This window comes from Rhipicephalus microplus, chromosome 7 (genome assembly GCF_043290135.1).
Source record: "Rhipicephalus microplus isolate Deutch F79 chromosome 7, USDA_Rmic, whole genome shotgun sequence".
NCBI classification, from domain to species: Eukaryota; Metazoa; Arthropoda; class Arachnida; order Ixodida; family Ixodidae; genus Rhipicephalus; species Rhipicephalus microplus.
Window position 1 is genome coordinate 133,277,231 of NC_134706.1, and position 26,221 is coordinate 133,303,451.

The 26,221-nt window shown below is 45.8% G+C and overlaps 3 protein-coding genes across 3 annotated transcripts in view; all 3 read right to left on the reverse strand.

Annotated features, from left to right (window-relative positions):
• LOC119179862 (uncharacterized) overlaps positions 1–18,946 on the reverse strand; it is a 52,305-nt gene extending 33,359 nt beyond the window's left edge. The window contains exon 1 of the mRNA XM_075869743.1: positions 18,335–18,946. Coding sequence (XP_075725858.1) covers positions 18,335–18,484 — 150 coding nt within the window. The 5' untranslated portion in view covers positions 18,485–18,946. The remainder of the gene's footprint in view (positions 1–18,334) is intronic.
• On the reverse strand, positions 6,261–14,092 carry LOC119179065 (uncharacterized). The gene is made up of 4 exons (XM_075869742.1): positions 8,785–14,092; positions 8,561–8,662; positions 8,123–8,302; positions 6,261–7,956 (listed from the first exon to the last, which is right to left on the reverse strand). Exons 1-4 carry the CDS (start codon positions 10,235–10,237, stop codon positions 7,568–7,570), a joined length of 2,124 nt encoding a protein of 707 aa, XP_075725857.1. The 5' UTR covers positions 10,238–14,092; the 3' UTR covers positions 6,261–7,567.
• Positions 18,947–25,368: 6,422 nt separating the features above from the next.
• The window catches only part of LOC119179571 (uncharacterized), a 92,343-nt gene continuing 91,490 nt past the window's right edge, over positions 25,369–26,221 (reverse strand). The window contains exon 13 of the mRNA XM_037430679.2: positions 25,369–25,695. Within this exon, the coding sequence (XP_037286576.2) occupies positions 25,610–25,695 (86 nt within the window). The 3' untranslated portion in view covers positions 25,369–25,609. The remainder of the gene's footprint in view (positions 25,696–26,221) is intronic.

Sequence of the window (26,221 nt, forward strand, 5' to 3'; positions counted from 1 at the left end):
AAAAAGAGAGCAAGCAAGTTTGGAAAAAACAGGTTCAGCCGGTTCAATTGTCGCAAGGCCCAGCTTCAGCGAAGTAGTGGTGGGGCTGGGAGGGGACAAAGCAGTCGGCGTCACAGGTGCAAGTAACCCCCAGGTGCAGAACGCTCCAGCTGAAAAGTCGCAGCATGTGATAATCGCCGGGGACTCGAATTTAATTCGATGCACAGATACCATCAAAGAGAGGGTAAGAGGTGACAAGAGGGTCGCAGTAGGGGACGTTTCCAGGACGCAAGCTGGAAGCAGTCATGAGGCAAGCGAGCGCAAAACTCAAAACTACAGCTGATAGACGAAACCTCGTGATAATTTCAGGCGGTTTAAGTGATGCCTTAAATGAAGATACTGCAAGACTAGCAACTACACTGGCGAAAGGCGTCGATGACATGCGCGCCACTTCTCCTCGGGTACAGGTAGCGATATGCACGATACCGGAGATACCGGTGCGTGATAGCAACCTGCAAAGAGCGGTTGTCAACGCGAACCAAGAGATATGGCGGATGAGTCAAGAGAAAGGCTTTGAGGTGGTGGAAATGAACAGAGAGGTGCATACGTAGGGTGGTTTTCAACGAGACAAAATGGACTTCAATGGGCGGCTAGGTCATGAGGTGGGTTGGCGACTTGCAGGACGCGCAGTAGCTTTTTTGGGGGGCAAGCGGGCCCTTCGGGGTGCAGGATACCTAGTAACGAGGAAAACAACCAGGGGGACTCTTTGAAAGGTGGTATAGACAGACACAATTCCAAAGTGGCACCAGTATCTAAGATACATAGAGTCCGGGGCAGAAATAGACGTAGCCATGAGCGCCGAGCCGATTCAGACATAGGGTATATTAACATGCAGGGTGGTAGGAACAGGCTGAAGTGGGAAGAGATAGAAGAACAGCTAAGGGAGGAGAGGCCGATGGTATACGGTTATGTAGAAACACATCTCCGGGACATGGAACAACCTCCTAACAATGCAGACTACGCGGGGGAATATTGTAATTGAACAGAAGGCAGCAGAAAGGGGGGCGGTATTGGGGCATTCATTCATAAAAGTACAGACTGGCAAAGGGTCAAGCAGGAGTGCAAGGAACATTTACGGCTAAAAGGAAAAGTGGCAGGGCAAGTAACACTCCTTGGTTTCGTGTACTTGTGGACGGGAGCAAAGGCCAGAGAGGAAAACCAGGCAATGGTAGAGTGTATATCAAATGACATTCAGGAGTTAGGAGGAGCGTGCGAGATAATTATACTAGGAGATATGAATGCGCACATAGAAGACATAGATGGGTATACCGACCCGACAGGCAAAATGATCACGGATATGTGTGAAAGGCTTGATTTGATCATTTGCAACAGTACCTAGAAGTGTGAAGGGCAAATAATATAGGAGGTAGGAAGGCTGCATTCGACGATAGATTACGCACTGATGTCACATAGCATGTATGATAAGTTCAGGGGATGGCACATAGATGAAGGTGGCTCCAGAAGTCTGGGTAGTGATCACAAGCCTATCAAGCTAAGTTTTGGAAGAGCAGTGAAAGTGGGAAAGCGACAAGATGAGCAACTACAGGAAAACTTTTATTCAGGAAGGCAAATTGAAACAGCCACAAAACGAATTCAGAAAGTAATCACTGAGGAGAATAAAACAGTTTGGACATACACGAATCTAATTAGACTGTTTGAGCTAGAGCTTGCTAAGGCACGTGACAAGTCACCCCGGAAGAAAGACACAAACCCGAAAGTTGGTGGGATGAAGAAGTTAAGACAGCCATAGCAAAACGTCAGGAAGCCTCTAGGGGACACAGACATTCTAAGCAGTGGGGTGAGCCGGCAGATGATGTTGAAAGAAAATGGGAAATCTTTCTTAGCTGTAGAAGGGATGCATCCCTTCTGATCAATGAAAAGATTAGAAGAAAGGGAGCTCAGTGGCTAGCAGAAGTACATAAAAAAGATAGAAAGGCAGCTGCAAAATTTTGGAACCATCTAAACTCCCTAATAAATGAGACGAGCCTAGAGCAAAGGTTTATAACTACAGATCAAGGTGCTAGGCTAGAAGGGAACGAAGCTATTGAATTTATAAGAACAAGGGCGACAGAAAAACTTCAACAAAAAAGTGCTTTATGCACCACAATAGACAAGGATGAATCAAGTGGCGCAATGGCTCCATTTTTACAACAAGAGTGGGAAAGGGCTCAGGAAAGGGTTCCTAGTAGTACATCAACAGGCCCAGATTGCATTCCAATTATGCTGATAAAGACATTAGGTCTGAAGTCTAAGCAGGCTTTGAGAGAGGCAGTGAGCAAATTAATAATCGATGGAGAAGTTCCCAATGAATGGAAACTTAGCAGGATAAGCATGGTCTATAAAGGAAAGGGGGACAAAGCTGACAAAAACAACTACCGTCCTATAACAGTAACATCAGTGGTCTACAGGCTGGCGATGCAGATTATAAAGGAAAGACTGCAGGCATGGATAGAGGATGAGGCGGTGCTAGGGGAACTGCAGAATGGGTTTCGGAAACACGGGAGATTGGAAGACAATCTGTTCTCACTGACACAGCGCATTGAAATAGCAGAAAAGGAACACAGGCCCCTGTGGCTAGCATTTTTAGATATCAAGGGAGCTTATGAAAGCATGGTTCAAGAGAAATTGTGGGGAATACTGGACACACTAGGCGTGGAACATGTCACTAATATTTTAAAGGAGGAGGAGGAGGAGGAAGGGAAGAAATGAAAGACAGGGAGGTCAACCAGACGCACGTCCGGTTTGCTACCCTGATTGGGGGAAGAGGTGAGGGGATTAAAGGAGAAGAGAGAGAAAGAAGTGAAGGGCAACGTGTGTCTAGATGTGACCTTGTCCATTGCACGCTTATAAGCGGTCGCGTAGTCCGGTCGTCTTTAGAAAACTTAGCAATGCCCGCGTCGCTTTGCTGGCCAGCGACGCGTAGAGCCATGAGCCAAGTATCTTCTCTTCGGAAAAAGGTCTACTGTCTAGTGTCCCCAACGTTTCCCGTAGCAAGTTGCGTTCGCTCGCAAAACGGTCACATGAACACAGTAGATGTTCTATTGTCTCGTCAGTGTCGTCACATCGGGAGCTATCCGCCATTCCTATGCGAAAGGAGTACGCCTTTGTAAAAGCTACTCCTAACCACAGGCGGCACAGTAAAGTTGCATCCTGGCGGGAGAGGTCCTATAAAACTTGAAGCTTCCTCGATGGGTCCAATTTGTGTAGGCGGCGGTTCCTGACACTGGGGTCACTCAGCCAAGTTTCCGACATGGTGTTAGCGAACGAGTGAAGGCCCCTTGCAGCGTCGGTTCTCGACAATGGAATTGGGGTTGTCTGGGCATCCGCGTGGGCGGATCAGGCAGCATTATCAGCAAGGTCATTACCGACAATACCACAATGTCCCGGTAACCACTGGAACACCAAGTCATGACCTTTCGATAAAACTTCGTGAATCACTTCTCTTATTTCATTCACTAGTTGTTGATGCTCCCTCTGTCGTAAAGCTGATTGCAAGCTCTGAAGGGATGCCTTGGAGTCGCAGAACACAGCCCATTTTTGAGGTCGGGCTTTTACAATATAAAGTATAGCAGCACGTAAGGCGGCAAGCTCCGCTGCTGTGGATGTTGTCCTATGCGACAGTTTGAGCTTTATAGTGACCTGGTACTCCGGGATGACAACAGCACCTGTGGAGCTGTCAGCTGAGACCAATCCATCGGTGTAAAAGTGGGTCCTCTGGCCGTATTTTTCGTTGAGTAGCGACAATGTCACCTGTCGTAGGACCACTGTTGAATGATGGTTCTTGTTCGTTATTCCCGGAATAGTGAGGCACACCTGTGGTTGTTGTAGGCACCACGGGGGTGACGCTGGTCTTGTTGCTGGAGTAAAGCCAAAAGGGAGGCATTCTCCATGGGCAGAACTAATCTTTGAAAAGATCGCGTGTGGTCTTTGAAGTGGCAACACTGCAACATGGTGACCAGGAACTCGGCAGAGGTGTCTTATGTGGGCTCTCAAATTGTCAGTGGTGACTAATATTTTAAAGGATATCTATAAAGGTAACAAGGTAGTTATAAAGTGGGAAAAACAGGTATCCAAGCCTGCAGAGGTAAAACGGGGGCTTAGGCAGGGGTGTCCCCTGTCACCCTTAGTATTCATGATGTACCTACAAGGATTAGAGGCCAAATTAAAGGGAAGTGGACTGGGCTTCAACATCTCTTTCGTCAAACAACGAAAACTCATTGAACAGGCACTACCAGCATTGATGTACGCGGATGATATAGTGCTAATGGCCGATAACAAGGAAGATTTGCAGAGATTGGTGGACTTCAGTGGTAATGAGGAAGATAGGTTAGATTTTATATTCAGTAAGAAAAAATCAGCAGTCATGATTTTTAATGACAATGAAGGTAGTGAGCTTAGAATACAGGAGGTCAGGCTAGAGGTAATAAATAAATACAAATATCTGGGCGTATGGATAAGCAAAGGGGCCGAGTACCTAAGGAAACACGAAATATACTTGTCGACTAAAGGTAACAGGAATGCAGCGGTAATGAAAAACAGGGCACTGTGGAATTACAATAGGTATGATGTGAGAGGAATATCGAAAGGGGTCATGGTTCCTGGTCTGACGTTCGGCAATGCGGTCTTGTGCATGAGATCAGAAGTCCAAGCAAGATTAGAAATTAAGCAACATGTAATAGGTAGGCTTGCCTTAGGAGCTCACGGGAGTACACCAAATCAGGGAGTACAAGGTGATATGGGATGGACATCATTTGAGGGCAGGGAAGCTAGCAGCATGATAAAATTCGAGAAGCGATTGAGAGAAATGGGTGAGGAGCGTTGGGCTAGGAAGGTTTTCAGCTACTTGTACATGAAGAATGACGATACAAAATGGCGGAAGCGAACCAGAAAATTGACTGGTAAATACTTGGAAAACAGCAGGGGGCCAAACCCAAAAAGAATCATCAGTTAAGAAGAAGGTGAAGGAGGCTGAGACCGATATGTGGAGAATTGGAATGATTAAGAAGTCTGCACTAGAGATCTATCGAACTTTTAAGCAGGAAATTGCCAAGGAAAGGATCTATGATAACATTCGGGGTAGTTTTATACTGTTTGAGGTCAGAACGGTAGTATTGCGAACCAAGACATATCGCGCCAAATACGAATGGGTAGACACGGTATGCAGTGCGTGTGGAGAGGAAGAAGAAACTGCCGAACACTTGATAATGTTCTGTAAAGGGCTTCATTCTGTAGTTCAGGATGATGGCACAGAGTTTTTCAAAGCACTGGGGTTTAGGGACAGTGAGGGCAAAATAGACTTTAAGCGGGTAGAATTAACTAGAAGGAGGTTATGTGATTGATGGTTAAAGTCAAGGCACGAGTGAAAATTAAACCCTTCACTGCAAAGTACGAATCCTCAACCTCACTATTTAAGGGGAAAAAATAAATCTAGTTTTCGGTTCATTAAGTATTACGGCTTCGTGGCGCTAGCCACCACCCGACCTAAAGGGTACAGCCATATTCATCCATCCTTCCATCCATTCATCCATCCATCCATCCATACGTTTAAATATGGTGGCTAGAGGGGGGAAGTGTGACGGGCAAGAGCGGAGGGCTGTACGAATTCCCGATGAAAGATGGCGGCCACACCAGGTGGCGCTACCTGCGCCGTAGGTGCTTGCGGCGATATTTGCCTGCTTTGCGTATGGCTGCTAGACGTTAGTTTCACTTCTTTCTAATAATCGCTTATACACCGCGCCCGTGCTGTTAAAGGCACTACGTGTTTGTTTCGCTAAGAAGCATGTGTTGTAAGTTCTGAGCGGTGCTAAGCAATAGAAAAAAAACAAGAATGCTTTTAAATCAGACGGAGGTTATCATATTTAAATGTTTCCTAATATCGGTTTCCTTTGACATGTTTAATCTGCAACAGCGTGCAAAACTAGGCTAGTTGGTTGGTCTTCATGGTAAAAGCAGCGCAAAAGTACGGCGAGAAGGAGAACGACAGAGGACAGGCGCTAGATTTTCAGCGCCCGTCCTATGTCGTTCTTATTATCGTGTTCTTGTTGAGCTGATTTTACCATGTTTATAGTCTAGTTCAGTTGAAATAAACGACTTGCCGACTTTACATTTCACAAAGAGGGAAAAACACTAAACTGTTTCCATCATTCATAGCGAATATATTGGCTGCAGTGCAGTGCGTTTTTTTTTTAATTTTCTCTCAGTCCGTACCCCCCCCCCTTCATTTCCTCTTAATTGTAGGGGCTTCCCTTCGGCGTGAAATCTTCGAAGCATTTACGTTTTCCGGCTCCTTTTCCTTGAGAAACTTGAAGTGGAGATTGGAATGCTGCAGCTGGAGGCTCTTTGATATTGAACATTTTGTTTGAATATTTTAGCGATAGTTCTATCTATGCAAGATCCAATGATTTCTGTTAACTTACGGCTTTAGATGCATACTAAATACACGCAAGGGAAATGGTAAAACATGTTTACTTATCACACATTTGTCATAACATACTTCCATATCACGTTAAGAGGCCAAATTACTTGACCCTCCTCAACTTCAAGTGTTTCTGGCGCTCCCTTTGGACACTCCTGTCTTTGTTCAAAGATTTTGTCCAGAAGTGCATACGCGTGAGCAGAAAAAACTGGACTACTTTTGCGGTCAGTTCTTTGCTGTGAATTTCGCAGCCAACTCTATCCAGTTTGATACCTGCCAAGAACTGCATGAAATCGTGTATGCTGAAGGAGTGCAACTTTTCAGCAGAAAAGTAGAACGTAAATGTATCCTCCAAGGTTTTCACAAGTTTGGCCAGATTGTCACAAGGATACAGGAATCCTCCTTTGTCGAATTCACAGACTAATTCACTGTTCGGTTTGACAATGGCTCCTGATTTCTTGGTGGCAAGAGTGGAAATGCACTCGTTAGCTTTTTTTTGTTGAATTTTTTCGCAACATAGCCAGCAACGTAATAAATGAGACGGCTGTCACTTTTCTGAACGGCGTAGCTGCTGTGGTCACCACTTAGAGACTGCAGTGTAGACCTAGCCCCATCAACATCTCCAACTTCAAGCATATCTTCGATCATGTCTCGTATGCCGAAAATGGCATCACCTGTGGCTGGTGATGAAGTGTCAATGAGAGCTGTTACTAGCTCTGCTGGGGAGTTCCCACTCTTTGGTGGTCTAGCAAGATTGTAAAAAGACAAGCAATTTACAGTCACTAGGAACTGCCCGGGATTTGGATGGTCATTAGTACCAGAATATTGCCTAATTATTCCGAAAACATTCTCTAGTTTGTCCTGGCTGAGTCGGGCTGTTAGCATGTACCTAAAGCCGAGAGACTTTGTCAAGTAGGTAAGAAGTGAAAGCGTGCTACATAAAGTAACACGCAAACCTTCTGCTGTGCTCTTACTCACGAATCCCCCACCGGCTGTCTTTGCTACTGCTTCCCAGTGATCCATAAATAAAAGGAACGCCTCGAGCTCAGCAACTTTCTCTGATGATGGTCTGAGCCCCTCTCGCGGGCACCTGGACGTCATCACAGCTATTAGTCAACTCATTCGCTTTACAAGCTCCACTGTGGGCATTAGTTTTGAACGAGAAATCTCGACTATGACTGATGCGAACAAAAACATGCCTTTCAAAACTTTATCACTGAACAGTGTGAACGCCAAGTTAACTTTCATTTTCTCAAAAGAATTGGGCCGAATGTGCACTCTCGTAATATGTGGCATGGCCTTCAGAGTTAAAGAACTTTTGTCTTTCTCCCATGCTGCCTCAATGTCCTCAACACACGCACGACCATCTTGAGTGGTGAACCCGGTGCTTACAAATGAGTTGCGAACACATTTCACTAAATGTGGGAAGTCGGAGCAGAAGTGAAGCTTTCTGGAGGGGTCCACAGGGTGGGTAACATTGCAGGTGGTCTTGACTGAGGATGCTGAAATAAAGAAAAAAGAAGCAGTCAGCATCTCTGCTTTTCAAACCTCACTGTTCTGGGAATATATCCCTGATATTGAGATGCATATATATTGTTTCACGTGCCACATGGACATAGCAGGCATGTTGAAATTGGCCACAATAGAACAAATAGTTCTGTTTCATACCGCCAATTCCAAATGACCTCCACATGCTCCAATTCCAGGTTGCTCCATCACAGGATACAAAGTCGACGAAAAGTCCGGCTTGTTCTGACAGTAGAATGGCCTCTAGAAGAAGCTTTGCCAGCATTTCTGCTTTGATGTTCCCTTTGGATGAAAACACTCCCAATATCTGTGTCCAGTCACCTGCACAAAATCAGTCATATAGTTAGACTCATGTTTATAGCAAGACAGCTGCCTGACCTGCTAAGTTGTTTCGCACAAAATTGACAGGCTTTCTTGCACCTTACACAAGTGCAATTCGCTATGCTGACTAGGCACTCTCAATAAACGTGACATCTAATAAGGAGCCGACTTGAAGTTCTTCATTAATTTGGCAAAGTGAAAGTGCTTTTATCAGTAAACATGTGTTGGCACACAAAATTGATAATAACGCTTCCTCACCTTGAAAAGGTTGAAACATCATCACCATCCCATGGTCGGCTGGAGTCGTCCCATCTTCCTCCTGGGTGAACTTTCCGAGGTCAACGAAGCCTTCCACTGTCCCTGGAAATAAGTTAAAAACGAAAAACTGATTGCCTCCGCAGTATAAAAACAGGCCCTATACTGGGCAAACGTGGTGCATCTTCAGTGATCTGATGCTCGATTGAAGAAATGGTAGCGCTTACCTGCTGCACTGACGTTGAAATGCTCAGCCAACTTCCTCTCATCGAAGATGATGCCTTCATGTCTACTGCAGATGTCCATATCTTTAGTCTTGATAGCAAGGGCGTTGAAAACTGCTTTGTTAAATCCAAAGCCACTTTTGAAGCTGCGAGTATAGCGCTGGAGACACGTCCTGCTTTGTAATATAAGAACTTTTTGCTTACGAAGCTGCTCGTATAGTTTAGCACTACGCATCCGCAGAAGTACACACTCCAAAATCCATTCCTTCTCATACAACATCCCAGATGTTGATTTTCTTGTAGCTGCCTCGAAGCAGGCCCTGACAGCCATTTGTTGCTTTTCAGGCAAACTTTTAATGTGAGCGCCCAGCACCTCGTCGGCAATTTGTTGATTTGCCTGCCGCATCGCTGCTAATTCGCGTTCTGCATTCAGCAGCTTCTTCTGAGCAGTACGCAACCTGCGGCGTGTGTTAGCGAGCTTCTTCTGACGTTTGTACATGCCCCCGCTACGCCGCTTTCGCGACATTTGGTTTTGCACCAGTTTTCTGAGGTATTTGCAGTGTATGCAGGAGCCACTCTCACACACATAAGTACACTTGGCAGAAAAGTAATTCCCAGCAAACAATACATACTGTCCTTGCTTTTCCGGTCTCATGCCGCAGCCTTGACACAATGCAAGTGCATGTGTGCTGTCGAGCACCGACTGCGCTTCTTCCGGCGAGGAGACGGTACACTGTGAATGCAGTTTGCCCCTCAAGTATACAAAGCAACACAATGAGTTCTGTTGGCTGCTATTAGCTTTGAATTTCACAAACTTGGGCAGCAAGATGTGGTCCACCTGCTCGCCCTCGAGCTCACAAACGCCGTATAACGCAGAATCACGTTCACTGCAAAACGTTAACTTGTTCCATGTTTCGTCCAGTAGACGGAGGTTGCCGCACACCCTTTGAACTTTGGCGTCGGCGTGAACTGCATCAGATGTCTCCACCTCGGGAAGAACATTGGGATCCTCGTTCTCCTGCTGCTGCACGTGTGCTTCTGGCTCTTGCCTGCTGACAGAGTTCGGCTTTTGCCGTTTTTTAGCAGGTCCGCGCTGCTCACATGTATTTCTGTCCTTTCTTTTCACGGGCGCTTTTTTGGTAAAGTACTTCGGTGCGTCTGGGAACAGCGTAGGCACCGCATCTTCTGATAAACGCGGACAATCGCGGGGTATCTCGACAACCTCACCGTTTATAATGTGGCGGTATGTCCTTTCGATGAAACTGGCGTCGAAATGCCGCTCGCAAACGACACTGTCTCTCGTTAGCTCTTTGTCAGCCCGCTTAATATTTCGAGCCCATTGCTCTCGCCTCGAGAGATCCTTCGGGGCTTTAAAGACGGAAAGCTTCTCCGAGCACGATCTATACCCGCCTTTACAGCCAGAGACGAAGCATGTACTTGCACGACTTGACGGCATGGTTCGCAGAACACATGGGTAAACAAACGACAGCGAGCGCGTAGCATCCGAACAAGGTGACGGCACAGCACAGAGAGGGTGGTGGTAGTGGCTACAATGAAGAGGAAAAAGGCACGTAATTTCTGTCTGCCTTCAGGCGACACGGCGCAGTGCCTTATAGGGTTGGGGGGAAGGAGGGATAAAAAGAATAGAATGAAAATAGACGGAGAAGAAGACAGCCAACGAGAGGAAAAAGAAGGAGATAGGAAAGTGGGGATCCGGTCGAAGCAGTCCAAGGGCGGGGCACCACAATGCGAGAGCTGCACGGCTTCAGGAGACCGCGGAGGGCGAACCAGTCGGCGGGAGCTACGCTGAAGTCGGAGATCGCGAGGGCACAACCGTCCAGCTTGAAATCCTGCGAGCGAATCCAAGAGAGAAAGAGCGTGCCAAAGCAAGCGTGGCGAGCACCTACTACTACACCAGCGCCCCTTGCGGCGGCCAGAACTTTCATTGCGTTCCGCGCATCCCTCTCCCATGGCGGGAATACAGCGCCCGTCACACTTCCCCCCTCTAGCCACCATAGTTTAAATTTACATACGAACCCAATAAAGTGGCTGGGGGCATAGCCGCCGTCATAGCTCAGTGGTCATTCTTTCGTCGGCACTCACGCGCGTCGGACGCAAGAATCATGTGCTCCGTAGGAGCGGCGTTTGCGGCACATACTAGCCGCGGTAACAGGATGACCGAAGACCAAGACGCAGGATATGAGATTATTTTGCCACCACTGCCCAAGGGACGCGTCGCGCAAAACACCGTGTTTTTACACGGTGATGTGCGCGGCAGGCCGTATCGAGTCGAAGATTTCCGAGACGCGCTCGGACCTACAGGACTGCTGCCGGAGGTGTTGGCACTGGGGGCCTACCAGATAAATCATGTCTGGGCAGTCACCATGAACAACGCGGACGCTACGAAACGCTTGCTGGATGTGAGGGAGTTGAAAGTCAAGGGCCGACGCTGCATCATCGTAGACCCCCAGGATCAGCAGATGCGGCTGCGTCTTCATTGGCTGCTGTACGGCGTCAACGATGAAGACGTGCGAACGGCGTTGGCGGCTTATGGGAAGGTCGTACAAGTTACAAGGGAGCATTGGCGTGTTCAAGGTGTCAGCGACAAGGGTTCAACCACACGGACTGTGCTTCTTAAGCTCAAGAGTGGCGTGAAGGTTGAAGATCTCCCCCATCAAAGCAGGGTGGCTGGTGAACTGGCACTTGTGGTTGCACCTGGTCGGCCAATGCAGTGTCTGCGCTGCCAAGGTACCGGCCATGTTAGAAGAGAGTGTAAGGTACCCCGATGCTCGCGTTGTCGGCGGTTCGGCCACAGCGAAGATGCGTGCATGCGCACGTACGCATCGGCTATCGGACCAGCCGAAGGTGACGACACAGCAGAGTTGGTGATGGACGTGACCGAGGCTGAAGACGCGGCGAAAGTCGCAGGCAACGCGGTGAACCCTGAACCTTCAACAGGTACAGTTACACCGACTGGTGGTGATGAACCAACAGCCAAAGCAGACATAGCATCTGGGGAGGTGGTTACTCAAGAGCCAGCCGGCCAAACCGAAGAAGGCTTCACAAGCACCTCATCGAAGGAGCCTGAGCCGGTGGAATTAACCGAACTTCCAGTGTCGTGCGAGAGTATCAGTGGTGCGGCGCCAAGCAAAGGACCCCGCGAGCAGTCTGCAGGACGGCGTGAGGCGTCCAGCGAAAAGCAAGAAGAGGGGCCACCTGCGAAGGCGACTTCGTTCAGACGCAGCAGCACAAGGCTGCGTCCCAACCCGATATCGGACAATCACTGGCCACCTTTGTCCTCCAGTGGCACGGGTCCACCTGGAGGCTCCGAAGATGTCTAGCTCTATGCTAGACGCCGAAGGTAAGCACCATGCCCCGGGCTAACTTCTTCACTGTGTAGACATGGCTGTTGCACCGAAACTTAGAGTGGCAACGTTAAATGTTCGAGGTCTCGCCGCCAAGCGGAAACAGAGCCAAGTCTACAGGCTACTTGTGGATCATGATCTGGATGTACTTGCTGTACAAGAAACGAAAGTAGACGGTGAGGGGGAGACCCGGGGCATGGTGCTGAGGTTTACGGCGCGTTACCACGCAGTTGTAAGTCAAGCAATAGGCACGTCTGCAGGCTGCGTTTTGTTCATTAAGAAGTTACCGGGTCTGGTAGTGCAAGATACCTTCGCTTGCCCATCTGGTAGATTGGTTTCCTGTGATTTTGTATTCAATGAATGTCAGTGGCGTATAGTGGGTATTTATGCACCAACCATTTGTGAGGAGCGATCACTTTTTTTTTTCAAGCGTAAAGCAGCACTTCACTTTGGAAAGGAAATCTGTATTGGTGATTTCAACTGCGTCCTCAATGGGCGAGATCGAGCAAATGGACGCGCCAATTACGATAAAAGTAGTAGGACGCTAGCGGACGTAGTTACTCAATTCGAGTTAGAAGACGTGGGCTGCTGTATGGAGGGAACGCGGGAGGTGCGTTTCACACATTTTCAGGGGAATAGCCATGCGCGCCTTGATCGCATTTACGTGTCGCTTGAATTAATAGCCCACTGCAAGACATATGCTGTTTACCCAATACACTTTAGCGATCATTGTTTAGTTAAATGTGATATGGGAGAGAAAACACAAGGTGGAACTTTCTCATGGGAGCTGTGGAAGATGAATTCCTCTTTGATCACTAACGAATATTTCGTAGATCAGGTTATGAACTGCATCAATGAAATAAAAATGGATGATGAAGCTAAACTTGCAGAACAATGGGAAGAGTTCAAGCAGCAAATAAAAATAAAAGCTATTGATCGTTCTTGCGCATTGAGTTATGAAAGGAAAAAGAAAGAAAAAGAACTCCGAAAGACTTTGGAAAAACTAGTAGACTTGGAGTGCAGACAACCGGGAGAGTATAAAATTGACATACGCAATATTAAGCAGAAACTTGCACTGCATGACGAGGAACGCTACCGCGGCGCACTCGTCCGTGCTAGGGCCGAGGCTTTAGCGGCTGGAGAGACGCCAACCAAAAGAGCGTTAGGGGTGGAGAAAACGAACGCTCGACGGAATCATATCGAGAAAATAGAGAAGGATGGTCACGAAGTAACTGATACGGACAGCATTTTATCCGTATTTTCAAGTCATTTTGAAAACCTTTTTGCGTGTAGACAGGCAAACCTAGAAAGATTTAAAGACGAATATTTAGGACTCATGCCGCAAGTGAGTGAGGAAGTGACAAACGCTTTGGAATTATCTATATCTGCATCTGAAGTTGAACGGGCGATTGATAAGTTAAATCCTGGGAAATCTCCAGGACCAGATGGTCTTTGTGCGAAGTGGTACAAATGTTTTAAAAGCGAATTGTCTTCAATACTTGCGGGCATTTTTAATGAGGCATATGAGGAAAAGAAATTACCACCATCCTTTGGTGAATCGCGTACCGTTCTGATTCCGAAAACAGACGAGGTTGAAAAGCTCAGACACGTCACAGCGTACAGGCCAATCGCACTGACAAACGTAGACTACAAAATATTAATGAAAATTTTGGCGGCCAGACTTCAGTCAGTAATAAAAGATATCGTCGGTCCACACCAAACGTGTGGAATAAAAGGTCGGTCCATAGTTACAAACGTTCATAAAATGCGATCCGTGCTCGAATGTGTTGACACCTGTCATGCTCGTGTGGCCATACTCCAGCTGGATCTGGAGAAAGCGTTTGATTGCGTTTCCCACGCTCTTTTGTTTGCAGTATTGAAGCACATTAATGTTGGTAAGATAATTATTGACGGAGTAGCCATGGCATATCGGAACGGTAGTACGAGACTAATCATCAACAAGACATTGGGCCCCCCCCCCCCCCCCCATAAGAATCGAGCGCTCAGTGCGTCAAGGTTGCCCTGTTAGTCCGCCTTTGTTTTGCATCTATATTGAAACTTTATGTCAGTCGATATTGCAGAATGACATCATTAATGGGTTTAGAGTACAATCTTCAGAGGTCAAACTACTCGCATACGCTGATGATGTTGCGATTTGTAGCACTACCTATGTCGGTATTGAAGAATCAATTAGAGTTTCTAAATATTTCGCCGAAGTTACAGGAAGCCACATAAACTGGGGTAAATGCCTCGGCTTCTGGCATGGATATTGGCCTTCAACACCAGAATTTTTCGCAGCCGTTAAATGGACAAGAACGCCAGTTAAATATCTTGGAGTACCGCTCGAGTCATACAAAAGTACTGATGAATATTGGACACAGCAAACGAAAGAAATTAAAGAAAAAGCGAATAGGTGGAATGCAACTTATCTGTCCATGTTTGCTAGGGCTACTGCATGCAACTGGTTTTTTGTGTCTAAGCTGTGGTATGTGATGCAAGTGCTGTACTGTTCCCGAGTCAATGTGCAAAAATTACATCGGGTGTTTGCAATATTTGTGTGGTGGTCTAACTGGGAAAGGTGCAGTCGCACGAATTTGTTTAGACGGGTGAAGTGTGGAGGCCTTGGGCTAGGACATCTGTTTATCAAGCAGTTAGTAAATAGGTTTTTCTTTTTTCGTGAGACAAGAGATCCTTTCCTACTAACAGTGTGTCAAACAAGACTAAGTAGACTGTTGCCCGAGTTTGTTGTGAGCACCCATGTTACCCCAGGGGCTGTGCAAGGATACATGAAAGAAGTAGTGGCCAGCGTGCGGTTTTTGTGTGTTCGCTTTTCAACTGACTACCTGTGGTCTGTTGGAAAGAAAAAACTGTACAAAGATTTATGTGACACGATGCTCCCCGTCCCACTGTACAGAGCGCTATATACAGCACGCAAGGGTCAGAACGTACTTAAACGAGTAAAAAAAATGCCAGCAGCTCCAAGTGCGAAAACGTTCTTTTTCAAATTACACACTGGAACACTTCCTATAAGAACCTTCCTAGAGGAGCGCGGGTTTTATATGCCTTGGGGATCTCACTGTCTAATCTGTAAGAAACCGGAAACTATTGACCATGTTTTCCTGCACTGTTGGGAAGGAGTTTATCTTTGGGACGTATTACAAAGGACAATCAAAAAAGAGTTTCCGTTAGACCCTCATGGTATCAGGTATTTGGCAATAGAGAACGAGGATGGATTACCTTTCGATTTTATCATGATGACTGCCTTGCACAGTATATGGCGCTCTAGAATGGCTGGATTTCATTGTGACCCAGACAGAAGACCAGCAAGAGAGTATTTTAAGGAAAGCATCTCAAGATTACTTGAGGTAGTAAGAACAGACGAATGTGTACCTTTGTGGGTAAAAAGGGTAGAAGCCCTACTGACCATGAAGAAATTCTAGGATGCGAAGTGGTATAGTTATGTTTTAAGCTTTTTTTTTTTGTATTGTATGTAGTGAATTGTAATATATCTTAGTAACCACTTTGTGAAGTTTACCGGAAATAAAGAAAAAAAAAGTAATAGCTCAGTGGTAGATCATCGAACGCGTCATTCGAAAGTCGTAGGTTCGATTCCTGCTCACGGCAAGTTATTTTTTCACCCACTTTTCTTTCTTCTTATTTTACATTACATTGGTTCTAATAACGGGCCCTATACATTCTTTGGCACATTATTGTCTGTTAGATCTCATTATATATATATATATATATATATATATATATATATATATATATATATATATATATATATATATATATATATATATATATATATATCAAGGAACAAGCAAGCTTCTCCCTTCATCCACCTGCTTTCGGCGTCGACTCCCACACAGCCATGCCTGGGACAGTCTGAAGTGGACGTTTTGGTGAAGTGCATTGCAACTGTACTTCTCGCTATACCGTCACTGGTATCGTCGACGTCGACCGATGCCAAGAAAGGAAACGCCGGACGAATGTCGGCGAAAACACATTCGACCATGTTTACATTTATTATGGCTCCTAAATCTCGCAAACTTACTTTTTATAACAGTCCGACGGGTTGCTATTGCATTCATAGCTTCAGCCTTTTGCCGAAACTCCTTCTTCGCTTATATGCAATGAAGCTTTTCAGGTCTGCAGCTGCCGCAGTAAGACCAATAAAATGTTCGAGCACGCAAATTGCAGCAACAGGACATGACACACGCTATAATTTAATAGTCACCGTCATGATGAATGATCGCGCCGTCGCTATACTACAACCCTGCCTTCGTAGGTTAGCTCCCATGTTATTGCAGTGCTAAGCTGAATGACGATGACTGAATTCTCCGGCCACCACAGCAGCATTTATATTTGAGGTGTACTTCAAGAACATTCCTGCAATCTAATTTAGGTGCACGCTACAAAATTGAATGAGGTCTAAGCATTATAAGTCTCCCAATACACCGTGTCTCTTTTTGGTTATAGTTTGTCAAGCGGCTACATTTATTTCAACACACTTTCACCAGTCGATGTTGTATGAGGCCCATGAAAGAGCCAACAGAGGTGTTGCTGACAACGCTACCTATGGGTGTAATGAACGATCAATTTTTTTATCATGTTTACTGGTCTCTCGTTGTCGCCTTGGTTACTAATGGCACCAAAATGTATTCGTCAGTGTGCAAGTCTTTCGTGAGCGTTTAATGATCTGTTTTCACATTGACGCTCAGTCGCTGTACCAAAAATAAATATGCGCTTACCGCACTTCGTTGCGGTCGCTGTGTTGTCACTGATGTCCTCAGAATACATAACGATGCATTACTCCATGTTCTCTACACGTCATAGCTGGTGTAATCTCAGAGCAATGAAAAGCAAATATTTTTTGCTGTGCAGCTATACCGACGAGTAAACAGCTAGCTGGTGTTCTGAACCTGCAAATGAATTGCTTTGGTTTCAGAATGTAACTGCTGCTCTGTTTTGTGGACGCAAACAACGGAAAAAAACATTGAAAAATAACGCTGCCATGTTCATTTTACCTCCAGGTGTTGAATAAGTATGTTCGACAGTGGTCCAACAGAAACACTGCTTCATTCCCCAATTTGCACTTCGCGTAGAGAGGACAAGTTTTAATATTTCTAATAACTTTCATTCTTCTATTCAAGCAACAGATTGCGCAAATTACACCTGTCGCTCCGATTAATTGTCGCAGTGTCACGTGCTATTGTACGTACCGCACGCAGGACCATTCCATGTTATATGTCATCTCCTCCCAGTGGCAGATCTAGAGGTGTGGGGCGGTAATCACGGTCTCCCCCGTCGTAAAGCCATGTGTCAGCACTCAGCCCCCACCCCCCACTCTTCAGGGCTTGTTGTTCACCTTTTTTCACCAATTAGAACAAATGAGTGACCGCTATGAGCACACATGAGTAGTATTTGTACTTCGAAGGGATTTTCGTGCTACTAAAAACAAAACAGTTAGGACTGCGCCCACCTGCTCTAGTGTTACTTCAAGCGCCCCCCCACCCCCCTCCTTAAAACGTGTAGTTCGATCCGCCGCTGCCTTCTCCATCAAGGGCGAGTGCCCGTGAAATGAGACAGCCAGCGTTCAGCATGACATTTCAACCCTTTCCGGGGCGTGCAGCGTTGCAAATCTTTGCAAACGTGATCTTGAGCACCCTAGTGAGAAGTACAAACCTGGTGAGCGGCCCTTTAAGGTGTTCCCCGACAGAGGAGAAATTGGCCCTCCACGATCGACCCACCCCATGCGAGGCTAAAAGACCATTTCACCTATCTATTTGCTCTTGTGCTGCCCTTCGCAGCCACGCCGGAAAGAAAACCCCGGAGAGTGTTTATTCTATGGTTGACAGTTAACTCATTGTGCTAGACAATGAAAAGAGGGGTCGCGTTCTGCAAACCGTGCGGGAAAAAGGACAATCACACGGTTATGTTAAACCATTGGCGCCTTTGTGCCACCATGAACTATAATTAACCTCCTCCTTTTTGCTTTTTTGTCGCGCACACAGGTTGAAATCATGAATTTTTGTGAAAATTTATTGTTCCTCTATAAGCGTGTGGGCAGGTGTCCATATCAGAACACGCAAATATACGAACAATAAATTTTTACAAAAATTCGAAGAGGTCGATACCCACCCGGTCGAATGGGCGAGCCGGCAACGGGAGCGGCTGTAACATACCAGTAAGGTGCCACGGTGTCTTGTTCTGTTGGCAAGTGGTGCTAGACTGAACGTATTTCTGCACAACGCGATACCACGCACTGCTCTCTGGCCAGCAACGAGGCTGCAGACGCAGCGGCTCGAGAGCTCACGAATCGAGCAGCCGCGCATGCCGATGCCGCCTCTACAAAGGCAACACACAGAACACCTACCAGTTGGACAACACGCGGATTAGTGTGGGAGTGGGAGGCAACGTTTCTAGAACCAGGTAAGTTGGAAAACTGAGCGGTGTTGCGCGGCGCCGCCGCTGCTAGCGACAAATGTGGCGCTGCTGTCGCATCCGGATTCACTCACTGCACGCTCGCTCATGTCACTCCCGTAACATCCGTCGGCTCTGCATGTTGCAGTCCGTCTTTATCCCTGGAGGTTTCTTTCTGAGTGAAAAGTTTTATGCTTCAACGCGCCCTATTCTGCTTTGTATGTGCTGCGTGTTTTCATCATGCCCACATGTTGCGTTCTCGGCTGTAGAGTAGCTACAGGAAGTGAGAGACACCACATTTCTTATGTACCCACGTGTACCTGAGCAGCGAGAGGTATGGGACCACGCTATTCCTCGTGCGGATAAGAAACTGCCCATGCCCCTCACGTGTGTGATATACTCTATCATGAGAAGGACATCCTGAAGACTTTCACCCACGTCATATGGTAAGAAGGTACAAATCGCAAGAGGAAAGTGGGACCTCGTCAAAGGATGCGTTCTACGAATATTACCGAATTTGCCCGCTTACCTTGCCCGCTTACCTTGCCCGCTTACTTTTGTTGCAGGGCCCGCGACGAAGAAGCGAAAGCTGCCCGATAGGAGTGGGGTCTTTTGCAGAATATCATCGGCGAAAAAGAATAGACTATCTCCGAGCACTGAGCTCGAAGACAGTGAAATAATCCCGACATGCCATCAACTAGTGGCGTCATTTAGCTTAAAGACATAGAAAACGTTTGTTTGAATGCTGGCGGAAAGTTGTTGAGAATGGCGAGACAAGATGTCTTGTGGTGTTTCTATGGCTCAAAAAAAAAAGAGCGCTATTTGTGGCGAAATGCGTTTTCGTCGCAGTAGACATGACAGTCACCATTAGCAGCCGTCACAATCGCTTAGCCAAGTCGCCTGGCAATGCAGATACCATCACCCAATCGGCCGAACTTCTGGAGGACATAGAAAATCTGGAAGTGTGTTCATGTTGTCCCAGTGCATCGGCAGGCAGACTCGTGAGTAATGACTACGAAGTGCTTCACCGATACCCCAAAGCGCGGTCTCTGCTCAAAGCTTTGGCTGCAGCTGTGTTAACAGGTTTCATTAGAGGAACTCCATAAGAAGCAGAGGGAAGACATACTCAAGAAAATGGCCGCACCCGTAGCTTTTCGACGGTCTAAGTTGCTAAAGAATGTGACTGACATGAAAAAAAAAAGCTGACTACATAACCAGACAAAAGCCACAAGATTGCCCCACATAGTAATTTATTTTGAAGCCCGGAAAACACAGCTACAAAAAAGGATGCCAGACATTGTAATTGGGTTTTCGCGTCTAAAATCTATTGCAAACGTACACTAACTAGCAACAAACCGACAACTCGTATGCCATGCCATATATATCAAGCATTGTTTATTGTGGGCAGTTCAGAAAACCATAATTATACTGTATTTGCCTTACACCGCTTAATATTACGCAGTATTAAGCTTCTGCGGCAGCACAACAAATCTCGATAATATACTGTTGACAAAGCTCTTGCAAAACGGCCACCACAGCGTCTTGCCACGACGACTACGTGTTTTCGTCTGCTAGCGGAAGCTTGTTGCGCCGCCAGCGCCACCAAACCGGAAGCTGTCCCGGCACCGTGTGACGAGTAGTCTGACGAGGGGAGTTTTGCAACTTGCCTAGTCCAGAAACGTTGGTGGGAGGAACGTATGACTATAGCTACAGTGAGATTACGCAGCACTACAAGCTCGGTAGGCATAAATACCCACCACCACATAGAAAATTAACTGAGAAGCAGTCAGTTGCATGGAAACAACTCCAAACAGACTCTTTTCCAAATCCAGTGACCTTTCGCCTTTGTTACCCTGACCTGTATTCGACAGATAAATGCACAGCGTGCGATTCCCGGGCAACCCTGGGGCATATGTTATGGTACTGCTCAAGTCCCAATGACGCAGTGAGCAGTACAAACGAGGAGGCAGTCTTGAACCGCAGGGCGCACTGGGAGGCGGCTCTGCTCAGCTCCGCATTCGAACAACTATGGGCTGTCCAGGGAGCCGAGGAAGCCGCCCGAGCCCAAGGACTCACAGCCGATGCCTAGGCCGGGGTTCAAGCCCACCCCGATTTATCATCGCCGGACTCTTAATAAATGTTGTTTCTCTCTCTCCTATATTTGCAATTCTGGGGGCCTAAAACTGTGTTTTGCCTGCTAATTTTTGGCGCCTAAAACGCATTTCTTATTGCCTGAAAATCTGGCCTCTAATGATAAATAATGGCATCGTAGGCCCTTCATACTTCCCAAATCTGTTTCATGAAGGCCTTTTCTTTGATGTCTTTTGTCTGGCAGCCAATTTATTGGTAATAAATGGTCCTATACATTCAGGATGCCTCGTGCACCAACAGTCTTTTATTTCACAACTATGTATTGTTCCGATTGTCTGATCGGGTATTATGACTCTGTCTTACTGATAAAGATGTTCACATCTTCATGTCACATAGGTTCCTTTGGCGAAATAACACTATCTGCCACTGGAGATACTGTTCTGACTCTCTTTTTTTGTTTGGCAAGAAAAAAGAGAGGGAGAGAAAAAATAAAACGCATTGTACGTACATTGCACTTGTGTCAACAAGAACAAGTGCAAAATATGATACCTGTGTGATGATGTTTATTTAACCAGAGAAGTCGCAACGAGGTCGCAATGAAAAATGGCCGTATTTCGTCCCCGATTTCGTCCACCAAGTCGCCACAGAAACGTTCCCGCTGTAGGCACAAGACTATCACTTTTTTTTTTACCTTTTGTGTTTTGTGAGATGATCATTCCCGAAGAACTCTGATGGAGGACCACCAAGCTGCCGATTCTGGAAGACCAGTTCAGAAGCCGAGCAGAGATCGCAATTCTCGCACGTGAATACCGGTCTTTCGCAACCAATGGTGCTGTACTTGACACGCTGGTTCGTCCATACGGCCGTTGTAATAAAATCCAAAAAGTGAACAAAGCTTGCATGCAGAATGAGTTCATCGATGCGAGTACATAAACTACAAAACCTGGCTACGTCTTTTTTTTTCCTGCATAAAGAAAAGCCTTCCTGTTGCAAAGTACTCATCATACGATCACGATATAATAATATTGTGAAAAGCTTGCAATTTGCTGCCTCAAGAGGGATATTTAGATATGCTTAATAAACCATTCGTAGACTTTCTCTAGCTGTCTGCTAACGGTTTAATTAACTTTGCCATAGTCAAAGGCAATAGCAGTCTGATGATATACTGCTGTCTTATCAACTGCAGTATACGCTGATGCATTTTTGTTGAATGAACACATATTGCACCGAAGGATTTATCTTGCTTAATTGTCACAGTTGGCAATTAGGGGTGTGTGAATAATGAATTTTATAACGAAATCAAATACAAATTAAATATGGAAGTGGAAAAATGAAAAACACATTGAATAGTATTCGAGTAGCTTTCAAATGGTAAGGCAGCCATTTTCAATACAGCTCTGGAACTGGACAATATCTAAGATCTTATTAAGAAAAATTGGTCACAAACTGTAACAATAGAACATTGTGATTAACTTAATAGTTAACAAAGAAATGCCAGTCATTTCAATTGAGGTAAGCTTATATAGCAGTGACAGCCTATGGAAAATTTTGCAACTGCATCTTGAAAAAGCAGTTACTTCAGAATTCAAGGCAGTACTTTGTTACCATGTACTTTTAAATAAAAGCAATGGCTTAAAACTAAACACTGTTTCACAAATGAACATCAAGAATGATGAGCATAACAAATGAGGACACAAAGCTTTGGTGACACTAGCTTTGAACCTAAGCACTTTCACCTGTGATCAGTACAACATCAATAGCGCCATGAAAAGGTGGGCCACATGCATTTTGGTAATCCCATAATTAAAACAGAAGCACTCTCTCGATGTTCCAAAATGTTCTCCTCTTGGGGCTCTTCTGCCTGTGCCAATTATTTGAACAGTATTTAAAAATAAATATTAGGTATTTGAAATATGTGCTAATCTATTGAAATACCAAGTGAATAAGAACACAATTAGATTCATTATTTAAAATTTTTAAATATTCACGCACCAATAGTTGATAAGCTTAGATTTATTTTGCAAATATCGCCTCTAGATTTTTCAATGGTGCCCTCTTGCATGTGATGTCAGAGCAGAAACTCATATCCGCTGTCAACCGCACTGCAGCATCCGCTGCTCCTGTACACGGACCGTCTGCATCAGGCGGAGACATTGTCAAATGAACAGCCTCGCAAGGGTCAACTAATGTATGGAACGAGTGTTTTATAGTGCAATTATGAAGTGGTTTTAGTAGCAGCCCAATAGGCAGGGCCAAAAAATCTCCCAGATGGCCAACAAGCACACCGATGCAACTGACAGGCCGCACCGTGCTTTGTCTAAGTCGCCTGTGCTTATAGGCTGCGTGCAATATAAATGGCTAAAGTACTACTGGCGAGGCACTCGAACACAGTTACAAGCTTATTGAAGAGTGGCCATTACAGTGGGTATAGCAAAGATCACTTTCAGCGAAGTGCTTGCTGCACGCAGTCAATGAAGGTGTGGGGGGCTTTTCCATTCTGAGCTCGACTATCCAGTTCTTCCTCAGCTTCAGGTCTTTAGGATAGTTCCGAAAGCTAATGCCCTTTTCACAAGCAAACACGTACACTGAGGCACACAGCAGCTTTCACGATTGCACAGCACTCGCCGTGGAGACAAGCTGCCGTAGTTCCAAGCAACAACGCTGTGCTTCTGAAATAAACGTCAAAAGCAGAGACCCACAGATGGTCGAACAGCGTCAGTAGCCACCATACGCAAGATAATCAACTGAACTGCTTTTTTTGTTGAGTTTACCACAACGGTGGGTGTCTACACGGCGCCGGGCTTGCGTAGCCGACGAAAGTGCACGAATTCTCGCTCTGATCTCATACAGGTGCGATTTGCAGTGCCACTATCGGTCGCACACCAGGCGAATTGTAGCCAGGTTTTTATGTCGGTATGTCGCTATTCTGGTAACCACTGTTCTTGATGGTGTAGCCTTATTAATAATTAAAACGAAAAGTAGATCTCACGTTCCCAAACCGTCAGAGTCTGCATACAGTGAAGCTTTGTTTCACAACATATCGAGTTCGTTTGGTCTAATGCGCCATTTCTTGCTCTCTAAGGCTTTGTTCGGGACCGATGTTAGTGAAAATTGCAATGCCCTAAACGAAAACACGGAAGCGAGCTGTGTTTTATTTTTTTGGTACTTGGGCTCGATAGTAACAGAAGAGAACTGTAAGAAGAGCCCCCTCGCCCACTCCACAAATAGCGAACCAGTGGGGGACTCATAGTTAAGTTTGAGCAACCGGGACTCTTTAGCGAGCAAGTAAACCTAAGCACAAGAGCATTTTTGCATTTTCCCTTCAGCGAAACATGACCACTGCTACTGAAATCTAACCCAAAACCTCTTACTGAGCAGCGAAATATTGTAACCATAACCATGTGATAGCTTAGCTTAGACTACATATCTGCATATTTGGCCATTCAGTAGTGTCGTTTCACAGACAGCGTCCGATTTGTTGCTGATGACGACTGATAAGTATAGGTAGATGCAAGCTAAAACGCGCTCAAATATCAGATGCTGGCATCATTACTCAGTAGAACCTCGTTATAAAAAAATCGCTTTGTATCAAGTATCACTTGGTTCAAAGTTCTACGAGGTCCCGATTGGACTTCATTAATACAACTGGATTATAAGAATTGGAGAACACCACACATCACACGGCAGCTCGAAACAGCATCTACCCCGACAGTTCCCTTTCCACTGTGGCAAGTGTGTAGCCAAGGCAAAGAGTACTGCCAAGGTCACTTCCCCACACAGTGGCACACCTGAGCAGAGTTAATCGCTCGACTCAAAGCTGTCTAGATGGCCTGGGCCGTCACCGAAGGACTCTGTCTGCTGGCCCAGACATTGGTGGAGCCGCCAGATTGATTAGTGGGGCCTTCGGCACTGCTTTTATTCTCCTCAGGACTTCAATAAAGTTCATGCTCACTCACTCATAGTAGATTATTTTAATTGAAATGACACCAGGCAAAGCACAACAGCTCAAAGCAGCGTCTACGCTGACACTTCTTTCTTCATTGTGGCAAGTGGAACAGGCAGAGAGCGCAGCCAAGGTCACTTTGCCACTATCTGGCACATCTGCAGCAGTGTCACTGCATTACACCAACGTAATGAGCAAGTGAAGAAGCTACTGGAGGGGCTATCAGAATAATACTGTTTGCTTATCTGGAATATGTGGGTTTGATTGCCCACTATACGGAGATAGTGATTAGGAATCCCGCAAATAAGTACATTCTAGTCACAATAAAGTTTAATGCGACAAGATTCTCGACTAATAGTGCTCAAAGCTGCTTTACATTCTAGAAATGATGCTTTGGCAGCTGCACAACATTTCGCCACTTCCAAAACACATTCACGGTCAGCACCACGAAAGGCTCATGTTTACTGCAGCCACATCGAGATGGTGTCCCTATACATTTGTTTACAAATTTAACAGATGTCCCAACAGCTGGCAGCAGGTGAGCCAAGATGCATCCTATTTTGCGAACAAGACCAAAGTGAAATGAGACTGTATTAATTAAGTTCGACCCTACGTGTGTGTTTTTACATGTTGAGGGCACTGTATGAATTCACCTTCATATTTCACTCTCTTCCACTGTATTAAAGGACTAGCTTGTGCCATGCAGAAAAGTGTGTAAATTGTATGAGTAAATACAGTACATAGTTAGGTGCACCATAAGCATTCAAAATGTGAAAAAGCAGTTTTATTAAAACCAAAATATGTTCACTTGGTAAAACCTTATGTGCAGGAGACCAGAGAATGTCTAGTAGCATTTGTACAGACTTGTCTTGGGTGTTTTTGCTTCTTACAAAGTAAATTGCGGGGACAGGTAGCTCCCCCGTCAAAAGAAAGCCGAGGCCCAGACCAAACATGTATGTCGCCTTTGAGCCAGTTCTTGTTCAGGTGTTGTTTATCAAACATCTTAACGACGGCGTGGCCTGCTGATATGCTCTGACGGGCCTGGCTTGGTGGCACGAACCACAGTCCGATCAACACTTTCCGGTCGCTCTTGAGAAAAAAGAGAAAAATTTTTTTTAAAAATCAGTTATTTCCTAGTGAGTGTACAGCTTCAGACTTTAATACTAATTTCAAAGTTCAGGAAAAAATCATCCTTGCAATCTTTCCCATTGCAATTGAAGTCACTGGGGGCTATGTACAGCCTTGGCCACGTCTGTGTAGAGCACTCAAGCAGCTGGTTTTTGCTCTGCGGGCCGAAACCTTGAGGCAGTTTCGGGCTCTGAAGTGGTGTATCAGGAGCATGCACGGGCTAGTTGCCAGGCTGACCACGTCAGAGCCTGATACTGTCCCAAGGCTTCGCCCCGCAAAGCAAAATCCGGTGGTTCACGTGTTCTACACAGACCTGGCCGCGGCTTTTCAAGTGTACTAAAGAAAGCCAGGAATAACAAACAAAGGTTGTGCCAGTAATAAGCTTATTTCAGAACTATTGCAGAACTACAGACACAAGAGCACCGAACCCTGGGCACAGGTCAGTGATTGTTTCAGCTAGCCAGTGCATGCCTTGCGTTGAATTCCA

What these genes read in the sequence shown, in the direction of transcription:
- LOC119179065 (XM_075869742.1), bottom strand. Translation starts at nt 10,237, where the DNA reads ATGCCGTCAAGTCGTGCAAGTACATGCTTCGTCTCTGGCTGTAAAGGC. An exon ending in TTTCAACGTCAGTGCAGCAG is followed by an intron (nt 8,663 to 8,784) that starts GTAAGCGCTACC and finishes ACTTATTTCCAG; the next exon opens with GGACAGTGGAAGGCTTCGTT. An exon ending in GATGTTTCAACCTTTTCAAG is followed by an intron (nt 8,303 to 8,560) that starts GTGAGGAAGCGT and finishes GATTTTGTGCAG; the next exon opens with GTGACTGGACACAGATATTG.